This window comes from Ranitomeya variabilis, chromosome 4, assembly GCF_051348905.1.
Source record: "Ranitomeya variabilis isolate aRanVar5 chromosome 4, aRanVar5.hap1, whole genome shotgun sequence".
NCBI classification, from domain to species: domain Eukaryota; kingdom Metazoa; phylum Chordata; class Amphibia; order Anura; family Dendrobatidae; genus Ranitomeya; species Ranitomeya variabilis.
In genome coordinates, this window is record NC_135235.1 from 609,241,509 (window position 1) to 609,253,978 (window position 12,470).

General features: G+C 43.5%; 1 protein-coding gene across 1 annotated transcript in view; it reads left to right on the top strand.

Annotated features, from left to right (window-relative positions):
* Nucleotides 1-10,851, top strand: part of LOC143766020 (alpha-N-acetylgalactosaminide alpha-2,6-sialyltransferase 2-like) — a 143,433-nt gene extending 132,582 nt beyond the window's left edge. Inside the window, exon 9 of the mRNA XM_077253350.1 lies at nt 10,070-10,851. Within this exon, the coding sequence (XP_077109465.1) occupies nt 10,070-10,240 (171 nt within the window). The 3' untranslated portion in view covers nt 10,241-10,851. The remainder of the gene's footprint in view (nt 1-10,069) is intronic.
* The last annotated feature ends 1,619 nt before the right edge of the window (nt 10,852-12,470 follow it).

Consider the following 12,470-nt stretch of genomic DNA (forward strand, 5'->3'; position numbering starts at 1 on the left):
GATTCTCAGCAGGGTGTCTGATCGCAGTAGCGTGTCAGACACAGCGATATCGTAACGATATCGCTAGAACGTCACGAATCGTAACGTCCTAGCGATGGAAATTTCAATGTGTGACGGTACCCTTACAAAATAGAACTGTCACCCTGGAGGAGCAGGACCATCCATGTATGGCAGGCTATGGTGGCCACCAATTCTCTAATTTCTTTGTTTGGTAAAATTGAAAAATTGATACCAGTAGGCTGATGCTGATACTACATTTTCACTGGGGATGCTTCACTGCCATAAACCATCGTAGATGCTCATATTACCCCATAGGATGCTGACATTAACCCCATTTGCCCTAACTGACCCAAGTAGCTGCTATTAATCCCATCTATCATAGCCCATCACGGTTGCTGGCATTAAATCTAAATTCCATAGACCACGGGAGGGTCTTAGCATTACCTCCTTCTATCTTGTACCCCCAGTGATACTAATGTTAACCCTATTTACTGTAGACCATAATAGGTGCCAACAAAAAGACCATATGCTTTAGACCTCCAGGATTGCTAGCATTAAATCCAACTTCCCTAAACCATCAGGGAGGCTGGCATTAACCCCATCTGCCCTAGACCACCAGTATTGCTGGCATTAAATCCAACCTTCCTAAAGCACCAGGGATGCTGACATTAGCTTCATTTGCCCTAGACCACCAGGGTTGCTGGATTTAAACCCAACCTCCCTAGACCACCAGCAAGACTGGCATTTAACCTCATCTGCCCTAGACCACCAGATATTTTGGCAGTAACCTCATCTGTCATAGACCACCAGGGTAGCTGGCATTAAATCCTACTTCCCTTGACCACAAGTGTTACTGAGGTTAACCTGCACCATCAAGGATACTGATATTAACTGCTTCACAACATTAACCACCAAACATGTTGGCAGCTTCATTACATCCTGAAAGTCCAGAAACCAGCAGGGAAGCTAGCATGAACTGGCATAGATCCCCTGCATCTTAGCTAAAAAAAGAATAACAATTATAAAAAGGATTTTCCTTTTGCAAAACCATGCTCTTGAAAATACAAGACCTTTTCATCCTGTCAGTATTTTGGAAGGTGGCAACTTTTATTACTCAGTTGATCATCATTAAAATAATAGTGGATGCGGTTACAGCCTTCAAGACAAACATTAATGTGTGAGAAGTCTAGAAGGAATCAGTGTTTGTCTAAGGAAGTGCAGAGAAAGAAGGAAGAAGCCACAAGTCAACAATGTGAAGTACTTGTGCTAAGGAACAATATGGCGACCCTACGTAAACAGTTGTGACATGATCGACACTTACAGGTTGGAAATGGAACTGAAAGATGCCAAGACTGATAATGGAAAAAAAAACAGGTGGTATCTAAAATCTCGAGAGGACCACCACCACTTTTATGGTCTTACTAGACGGTGGCCCGATTCTAACGCATCGGGTATTCTACAATCTGTATGTAGTTTATTTATGAAGATTTAAGAATAATGCAATGAATACACAGGATTCGGCCGGGGGGCCGGGCGCGACCAAGCAGCCTGTCGCTGATCGATTGAGCCACGTAGTACATTGCACAGCCCACGTAGTATATAACACAGCCCAAGTAGTATATAGCACAGCTACATAGTATATAACACAGCCACGTAGTATATAACATAGCCATGTAGCATATAGCACAGCCATGTAGTATATAGCACATCACACGTAGCATATAGCACAGCCACGTAGCATATAACACAGCCCACGTAGTATGTAACACAGCCCACGCAGTATATAGCACAGCCCACGTAGCATATAACAGCCCACGTAGCATATAACACAGCCCACATAGTATATAGCACAGCCACGTAGTATATAACACAGCCGACATAGCATATAACACAGCCCACGTAGTATATTGCACAGCCACGTAGTATATTGCACAGCCAAGTAGTATATAACACAGCTACATAGTATATAACACAGCCACGTAGTATATAACACAGTCACGTAGTATATAGCACAGCCATGTAGTGTATAACACAGTTCACATTGTATATAGCACAGTCCACGCAGTATATAACACAGCCCACATAGTACATAGCACAGCCCACGTAGTATATAACACAGCCCACGTAGTATATAACACAGCCCATGTAGTATATAGCACAGCCATGTAGTAAATAGCACAGCCCAAGTAGTATATAGCACAGCCCACGCAGTATATAGCACAGCCACGTAGTATATTGCACAGCCATGTAGTAAATAGCAAAGCCCACGTAGCATATAACACAGCCCACATAGTACATGGCACAGCCACATAGTATATAACAGCCCACATTGTATATAACACAGCCCACAAAGTACATAGCACAGCCCATGTAGTATAAAACACAGCCCACGTAGTATATAGCACAGCCAGGTAGTATATAGCACAGCCCATGCAGTATATAGCATAGCCACGTAGTATACAGCACAGCCAAAGTAGTATATAGCACAGCCTATGTAGTATATAGCACAGCCCACATAGTATATAGCACAGCCAAGTAGTATATAGCACAGCCCACGTAGTATATAACACAGCCCACATAGTACATAGCACAGCTTACGTAGTATATAGCACAGCCCATGTAGTATATAACACAACCCACGTAGTATATAACACAGCCACATAGTATATAACACAGCCACGTAGGATATTGCACAGCCACGTAGTATATAACACAGCCACGTAGTATATAACACAGCCATGTAGTATATAACACAGTCACGTAGTATATAGCACAGCCATGTAATATATAACACAGCCCACATTGTATATAGCACAGACCATGCAGTATATAACACAGCCACGTAGTATATTGCACAGCCATGTAGTAAATAGCAAAGCCCACGTAGTATATAACAGCCCACATAGTACATGGCACAGCCACGTAGTATATAACACAGCCCACATTGAATATAACACTGCCCACAAAGTACATAGCACAGACCATGTAGTATAAAACACAGCCCACGTAGTATATAGCACAGCCAGGTAGTATATAGCACAGCCCATGCAGTATATAGCATAGCCACGTAGTATATAGCATAGCCAAAGTAGTATATAGCACAGCCTATGTAGTATATAGCACAGCCCACATAGTATATAGCACAGCCAAGTAGTATATAGCACAGCCCACGTAGTATATAACACAGCCCACATAGTACATAGCACAGCTTACGTAGTATATAACACAGCCACGTAGTATATAACACAGCCACGTAGCATATTGCACAGCCACGTAGTATATAACACAGCCATGTAGTATATAACACAGCCACGTAGTATATAAAACAGTCACGTAGTATATAGCACAGCCATGTAGTATATAACACAGCCCACATTGTATATAGCACAGCCCACGCAGTATATAACACAGCCCACATAGTATATAACACAGCCCACATAGTACATAGCACAGCCAACGTTGTATATAACACAGCCCACGTAGTATATAACACAGCCCACGTAGTATATAGCACAGCCATGTAGTAAATAGCACAGCCGCCCAAGTAGTATATAGCACAGCCCACGCAGTATATAGCACAGCCACGTAGTATATTGCACAGCCATGTAGTAAATAGCAAAGCTCATGTAGTATATAACACAGCCCACATAGTACATAGCACACCACGTAGTATATAACGCAGCCCACATTATATATAACACAGCCCACAAAGTACATAGAACAGCCCATGTAGTATAAAACACAGCCCACGTAGTATATAGCACAGCCAGGTAGTATATAGCACAGCCCACGTAGTATATAGCACAGCCCATGCATTATATAGCATAGCCACGTAGTATATAGCACAGCCAAAGTAGTATATAGCACAGCCTATGTAGTATATAGCACAGCCCACGTAGTATATAGCACAGCCAAGTAGTATATAGCACAGCCCACGTAGTATATAACACAGCCCACATAGTACATAGCACAGCCCACGTAGTATATAGCACAGCCCATGTAGTATATAACACAACCCACGTAGTATACAGCACAGCCCACGTAGTATATAGCACAGCCCACGCAGTATATAACACAGCCCACGCAGTATATAACACAGCCCACGTAGTATATAGCAGTGGGGGCACCATATCCCTGTTAAAAAAAATAATTAAAATAAAAAATAGTTATACTACTCACCTTCCTGCGGCCCCCGGATTCAGCCCAGGCCTTTAGCGATGCTCCTGCCAGGTCCGTTCCCAGTGACGCTTTGCGGCAATAACCCCTGATGATGTAGCGGTCTCGCGAGACCGCTACGTCATCTGTGGTCATTACTGCAAAACATTACTTGAACCGGAGCATCGCAAGGAGCGGGAAAAGCTGCCGGGGACGCTGGAAGGTGAGAATATCACGATTTTTTTTAAATTATTATTTTTAACATTATATGTTTTTACTATTGATGGTTCATAAGCAGCATCAATAGTAAAAAGTTAGTCACACTTGTCAAAAGTGGTGACGGACCTGGAAATGCTGCAGGCAGCATTTCCGGGTCCATCACAGAATGACGGCACATCGCTAGCGCATGCCCAGTATGGCATGCGTTGGCGATGCGCCCGGTACCAGAGTTAATGGCAGCATTGACGGACTGCGTTGCACCGTGCTATGCTGCGGTGTAATGCAGTCCCCTTAACGGACTGCTAAAACGCTATGTGGGCGCTAACTGGAAGGGAGTATGGAGGGGGCACTGACTGGAGGGGAGTAGGGAGGGGCAAATTCGCGGCCGGCTGGGCGCGACCAATCAGCGACCCGGGATTCCCGTTACGGAAGTTACAGACAAACAGACGGAAGTAACCCTTAGACAATTATATATATAGATAGATGATGCCTAAACAGAGCCTGGGCTCTACAGATTGTAATTTTCACCTTACACTGCAATACTGAAGTGTTTCAGTATATACTACAAATGATCAAATAATATCAGGATGAAAAAGGACTAAAGAAAAAAGGAATAAAAGTTTTAAAAGATATAAAAATATCAAATGTAAAGCCCTGCTTTTTGCAATATAATAATAAATTAAAACAATAAAAAATTAGACATACAGAGGCTTGCGAAAGTATCCCCCCCAGTCATTTTTAATGTTTTGCTAACTGAGAACCTGAAATTTCACTGTTTTTTGGAGGGTTTGCATCAGTTCATGTTAAGAACATGCCTACAACTGTGAACTGTGAACATTTGTTTTTCTTTATTTTTGTGAAGCAAACACCAAATAGGACAAAATAACTGAAAACTTCAGTGTGCATAACTATTCACCCCCCTAAAGTCAGGACTCTGTAGAGCCTCCTTTTGCAGCAATTACAGCTATAAATTGCTTTGGATAAGTTTCTATGAGATTTCCACATCTTGTCACTGGAATTTTTGCCCATTCCCAAGGCAAAACTGCTCCAGCTCCTTAATGTTAGATTGTTTCCTCTGGTGAGCAGCAATCTTCAAGTCTGACCACAGATTCTCAATTGGATGAAGGTCTGGACTTTGACCATGCCACTCCCAAACATTTACATGTTTCCCCTTAAACCACTCGAGTGTTGCTTTAGCAGTATGCTTTGGCTCATTGTCTTGTTGGAAGGTGAACCTCAGTATCCTCAATATCCCAGTATCAAATCAGTGACAGACAGACAGGTTTGGCTGAAGAATATCCCTGTATCTTCCCCTCATCTTGGACCATTTTCCCTGACCCTGCTGCTGAAAAACTTCCCCACAGCATGATGCTGCCATCACCATGTTTCACTGTGGTGTTCTTGGGGTGATGAGTAGAGATAGGTGCACACCTGGATGTTCGGGTCCGGCAAGTTCCGCCGTACATGCATGAATATGCGCTCGATGCCTATGGGAGTGAAGACGCGTGCATATTCATTACCTTAATGAGCAGTACCAGAAAAAAGAACTACCCCTATCACAATACTCTTTATTAATTTATCAAACACGAATAATACCAAAAAAATTGCAAAAAATTATTAAAACATCCCAAATAAGGAAAATATCAGCCCGAGAATCAGGGCAGCGGCCCATGAAGGGAAAAGAAGAAACAAAAATATGCCTTTCTTGTCCCTAGTAGGCCCTAGGATCTGATAGCCTTCCTGTCAGCGGAGGTTGGCACCCTAAATTGCGATGTGGTGCCCCCACACCACGGCGGCTGTCCCTTCAATCCCTAGGCAGTCCCTTAATCTATGAATAAGACAAACAAAGATCAATTGAATACAGATCAAAATTTATCTATATCTCTTGTTAGCACTTACAGATACTGCACCCAGCAAAAAGACACTAGTATGTGTCGGTCTATGATCTATAATAACTAGACCTTCATGCTCCAAATAACCAGTAATATGCCCAGTAGTGTATTATTGCTACCAAATGGGTCTAAACTCTAAATAGGACAAAGATGTGAAGAGTTACATAAATATGCTCAGCTGACCACTTAATATTAGTTTATCACAAAAATTGAGAAATTGAAAAATTCCTGGATGAAAAAAAATCACACTATCATATTACATAAGAGCTAAATAATTGCCTGGTCAGCAAAACAGTATTGAAAAAAACATTTTTCTCAGATTGCAGTCATGCAAATAATATATGCAGCTCAGATTTACTAACAAGGCAGCAACACATCCAGCAATGTATTATTGATACTGTGCCTAGATAGTCTTATTAGCACCAGAATCAAAAGAGCTTCCCGAGTGTCTATTCTAACCACTTGTTGTTCATATGTCACATATAATATTTGAAGGGTTTCTGAGGGATGTTATTCTGGATTATCTCAATGAGAATAACTGTTTAACTACATATCAGCATGGGTTTATGGGGAATAGCTCCTGTCAAACCAATCTAATCAGTTTTTATGAAGAGGCAAGCTATTGACTGGACCAAGGTGAGTCATTGGACGTGGTCTATCTTGATTTTTCCAAAGTGTTTGACACCTTGCCACACAAGAGGTTGGTACACAATGAGAATGCTGGGTCGTCTGGGGGGAAAAATGTGTGTAAATGGGTAAGTAACTGGCTTAGTCATAGAAAGCAGAGGGTGCTTATAAATGGTACTAGATGGTGGCCCGATTCTAACGCATCGGGTATCCTAGAAAATGTATGCAGTTTATTTATGAAAATTTCAGAATAATGCAATGATTACACAGGATTCGGCCGGCCGGGCATAACTAATTAGCGAAGTGTGGTTCAAATCCGGGCCAATTCGCGGCCGGACTGCGCCTGTCACTGATTGTTAGTGGCCGGCCACATAGTATATAGCACAGCCCACGTAGCATATAGCACAACCCACGCAGTATATAACACAGGCCACGTAGTATATAACACAGCCACGTATTATATTGCACAGCCACGTAGTGTATTGCACAGCCACGTAGTATATATCACAGCCCACATAGTATATAGCACAGCGAGGTAGTATATAACACAGCCCACGTAATATATAACACAGCCCACGTAGTATATAGCAATGTGGACACCATATCCCTGTTAAAAAAAGAATTAAAATAAATATTAGTTATATACTCACCTTCTGGCGGTCCCCAGATCCAGCCAAGGCCTTTAACGATGCTCCTCGGTACGCTTCGTTCCCAGTAATGCCTTGCGGCAATAACCCGTGATGATGTAGCGGTCTCGCGAGACCGCTACGTCATCTGAGGTCATTGCCATAATGCATTCTTGGGACCGGAGCGTCGCGAGGAGCGAGAAAGGCTGGTGCGGACGCCGGAACGTGAGAATATGTTTTTTGTTTTTTTTAATTATTTTTAACATTATATGTTTTTACTATTGATGCTGCATAGGCAGCATCAATAGTAAAACGTTGAACACACTTTCAGGGTTAATGGCACCATTATCGGACTGCGTTACACTGCATTATGCTGCGGTGTAACGCAGTCCGTTTCACGGACTGCTGAAACGCTATGTGGGCGCTGACTGGAGGCAGTATGGAGGGGGCACTGACTGGAGGGGAGTAGGGAGGGGCCAATTCATGGCCGGACTGTGCCTGTCGCTAATTGGTCGCGCCCAGCCAGCTGCAACCAATTAGCAACACGAGATTTCCGTGACAGACAAACAGATAGACGGAAGTGGACCTTACAATTATATATAAGACATTCTCTAACTGGGTCGCTGTGACTAGTGGGGTACCGCAGGGGTCGGTGTTGGGACCTATTCTCTTTAAGATATTTATTAACGATCTGGTAGAAGGTTTACACAGTAAAATATAGAGATTTTCAGATGATACAAAACTACGTAAACCAATCATACAAGAGAATATAGTATTCTGCTACAGGAGGATCTGGATAAGTTGGAAACTTGGGCCTAAAGGTCCAACACCTTGCATTATGGTGGTCACCAGGCACACATTGCACATCTCTCCCTCTCTGGTCTCTGCTGTTGGCGGGCGACAGCGGACGCTTACTTGAGCAACGCTGGTGCTCCCAGGATGGAGCACTTCTCTCTCTGGCTTCTAGAGCACACCTGGCCATTCTCTCTGCTCTGTGTGCATGGCTCTGCTCTGTGTGCACAGCTCTGCTCTGCCCTATCATTGTGCACAGCTCTGCAGGTGACAAGGCCCTCTATATGCGGCCTGTCGCAACGCTGGTACTCTCTGGTGGGAGCAGGAGAAGCAGAGCGCCTCTCACCGGTTTGCGTGCTGCACTCAGTTGGAGTCAAACTCCTCTGCAGCATGCACTTTCGGCTTTTATCCCCCCCGCTGCTGTGCGCGCTTTGCTCCTGTCTGTCCCCACCTTCCTGGGTCTGCAGAAAGGTCCATCCCTAGAGCTTCCTCCAGGCAATAGGGGAAGGTCCGGCTCACTCAGGCTTCCCTGCGGGAACAGGGGATGCAGCCGCAACAGTTCCAACCCCGGCAAGCAAGTACCCGCGGTGCAGTCACCCCCTTACAGGGGAACTACAATACTCGATTAGCAAAATTAGGATTATTTTAGTCTAGAAAAAAGACCACTGAGGGGCGATCTTATAACCATATAAGGGGACAATACAAATATCTCTCCGAGGATCTGTTTATACCAAGGAAGGTGAAGGTCAAAAGGGGACATTCTCTGCATCTGGAGGAGAGAAGGTTTTTCCACCAACATAGAAGAGGATTCTTTACTGTTAGGGCAGTGAGAATCTGGAATTCCTTGCCTGAGGAGGTGGTGATGGCCAACTCAGTCGAGGGGTTCAGGAGAGTCCTGGATGTCTTCCTGGAGCGTAACAATATTGTATCTTACAGTTATTAGGTTCTTTAGAAGGACGTAGATCTGGGGATTTATTCTGAGGGAATATAGGCTGAACTGGATGGACTAATGTCTTTTTTCGGCCTTGCTAACTATGTTACTATGTATGGAGAGATATTCCAGTATGATTGGGAACTATACAGCTCCTTCAGTGCTTCAGTGTTTCCTTTGCTCTCTGTGCTGCCTCTCTGATTACTGCCCTTCTTGCTGGGGCTGAGGGTTTTGGTGGGTGGCCCTATTTGGCAGGTTTGTTGTGGTACCACATTCTTTCCATTTGATGATAATGGATTTGATGGTGCTCCGGGGAATCATCAGATTGTTTTTTTTTTAATTTTTTTTTATAACCCAACCCTGACTTGTACTTTTCACCAACTTTATCCCTGACTTGTCTGGAGATCTGGTGTTGCAGCCCGTGTGGCTTTTCAGGAAAAGTATGTATATACTGACAGATCATGATACACTTAGATTGAACACAGGTGGACTTCCTTTGATTAAACATGTGACTTATGAAGAAATAAAAGCGCCAAAAAATTGGCTGTGGTGTGCCACAGTTCTCCTGGTAGTTACCCTAAACAGAGGTGTAGACATTGAGGTTGCAGGGGCCGTCATCAAGGCATGGCACTATGCCCTATCATTATGCTGTTTCTTTTTTTCAATTCACCATTTAGTTTGTATTCGTAGATCCTACAAATAGTTCCTCAATAGCGCATTAAGATTAATTTGTATTTTGATGTAACCCCTTCTAATGTACAGCACCATGGAATTAATGGTGCTATATAAATAAATAATAATAACCCCGCCTCTTTTTTTCCCGCCAGGTCAGCGCTTATGGATTCATGACGCCAAGCTACCAGAAATATTCAGACCACTACTTTGACACCACCTACCACAAGGTTGTTTTCTATGCCAACCACAGTTACCTGAAGGAGATGATGCTCTGGCAGAAGCTGCACAAGGCCGGGGTGATAAAGCTGTATATGAGGGGCTAAGGTGTGAGGCATCACACCCAGTCACGTGAATCAAAATGGCCACCTCAGGAAAAGGGCAAGGAGGCTACAGCTCTCCTTTTTGCACTGGTGGGATAGGACATTGGTGGTTTCAACCGAGTGATTTGCTCTCATTGGAACCGGCCTTTAAAGGTTAGGCTGGACCTTCAGCTAGGACCAACATGCCGTTCCCAGCAAACTAAATGAAGGTTCCTTTGGGTTTTTTTATTTCCTAATTTTAAAAGATGAAAAGCTTTCTCCATAAATTAGAATAAATTATTGGTAAATAAGTCCCTGTAACCACTGCTTCACAGACCCCAGAACATCATCTCTGTCCAATTATCAGCACAAATCATTTAATCGAGAAAGGATCTTATAATCATCTGGACTAATATTCCACAGAGGTTGACAATCGAGTTTCCAATAATCCAGAACGGTTTATAATCTTGGTCAAAACTATAATATTGTGTGAACCAGGAGTAGAAGATCTGAGCAGAGAGAAGCGACGAGGTCATTCTGGATTAGAATTCAGTTGATCGCCAAAGGGAATGTATCGCCATTTTATGTTAATAATTATTGATTATGCAATTAATTATTTTTCTAACAAAACTGAATGTCATGTTTTAATATTTATTTCTTGGTACATTTTTTCTGCAGCCGCTGGAGGGCTGCCATTTTTTTATTTGCTGATGTCTGAACACAACACTTAAAGACCTCAAATACGGCAGCTTCAGGATATAGGATGTTAGTTGTCCGACCACATTTTATACTGTGGCTGCCTGTTGTGAATTCTGCTCTTGGGCTCCCTCCGGTGGTTATAAGTGGTAGCGCTGCTGTCTCTGGATTGCAGCATTCATCAGGTGTGTCCACTTTTTGCAATTCTGACTGGGCTATTTAGTCTTGCTTGACCCTTTAGTCAGTGCCAGTTGTCCATTGTTCCTGGAGGATTCACATCCCTGCCTGGTCTCTCCTGCTTTGCTGTTCATTTCAACAAAGATAAGTTCTGGCCTTGATTTTTGCAGTCCACATGCTGTGGGCCTTATTGTTCAGTTCTTTTCCATGTTTTTGTCTTGTCCAGCTTGGTCTGTATAAGGATTTGTTTAGCCAAGCTGGTATCTCTGGAGATGCAGATATACCCTCCATATCTTTAGTTAGATGTGGAGATTTTGTATTTTCTATGGTGGATATTTTCTAGTGTTTTAATACTGACCGCATAGTACTCTGTCCTATCCTTTCTATTTAGCTAGAGTGGCCTCCTTTGCTAAATCCTGATTTCAGTCTGCGTATGTTATTTCCCTCTCCTCTCACAGTCAATATTTGTGGGGTGCTGTCTATCCTTTGGGGATTTTCTATGAGGCAAGATAGTTTTCCCTTTTCTATCTCTAGGGGTATTTAGTCCTCCGGCTGTGTCGAGATGTCTAGGGAGTGTTAGGTACATTCCACGGCTACTTCTAGTTGTGGTGTTAAGTTCAGGGTCTGCGGTCAGTACAGGTGCCACCTTCTCTAGAGTACGTCTCATGCTGCTCCTAGGCCACCAGATCATAACAACTGCCTAAGCTGAAAACTGTCGCCCCATGTGCTGTCCAGTCCACAGCTGCTAGCGGAGCCTGGTGACATTTTGCTGTAGTGCAGAGCGGTTCCCTGAGCTACAATTTCCCACTGTCACCGATCACAGTGTTCTGCAGTGAGCGGTGACAGAAGGTACAGGGCAGTGGTGGTGAGCACAGGTCGGCAGACTGGTGTTGTACTACTAATCCCAGGCTACCGAGCTGTTCTCAATGCATCATGTGTCATACAGTCTATTGAGCCATGTATCTAATCCCATCATGTGTGATACACTCTGTTTACCTAATCTAATCCTGAGTTTTATACAATGTATCTAATCCAATCCTGTATAATACAGTTCGCTGAGCTCTACATCTAATCCTGTCATGTGTCAGTCCACTGAGCTCTGCATCTAATCCCTTCCTGTTGTACACTTCATGTATCTAATTGTGAGTTTTACACAATGTATCTAATCCAATCCTGTGTGATACAGTCCTCTGAACTCTACATTTAATCCTGTCATGCATCATAGTCCACTGAGCTCTGCATCTAATTCCATATTGTGAAACAGTCTGCTGAGCCATACATCTAATCCTTTCCTGTTGTACACTTTGTGTATGTATCACCTAGAGCGGGGTACTCAGGTCGTCGGGCAGCGTTGGATTCAGGGTCACGGGGACGGCAGCCA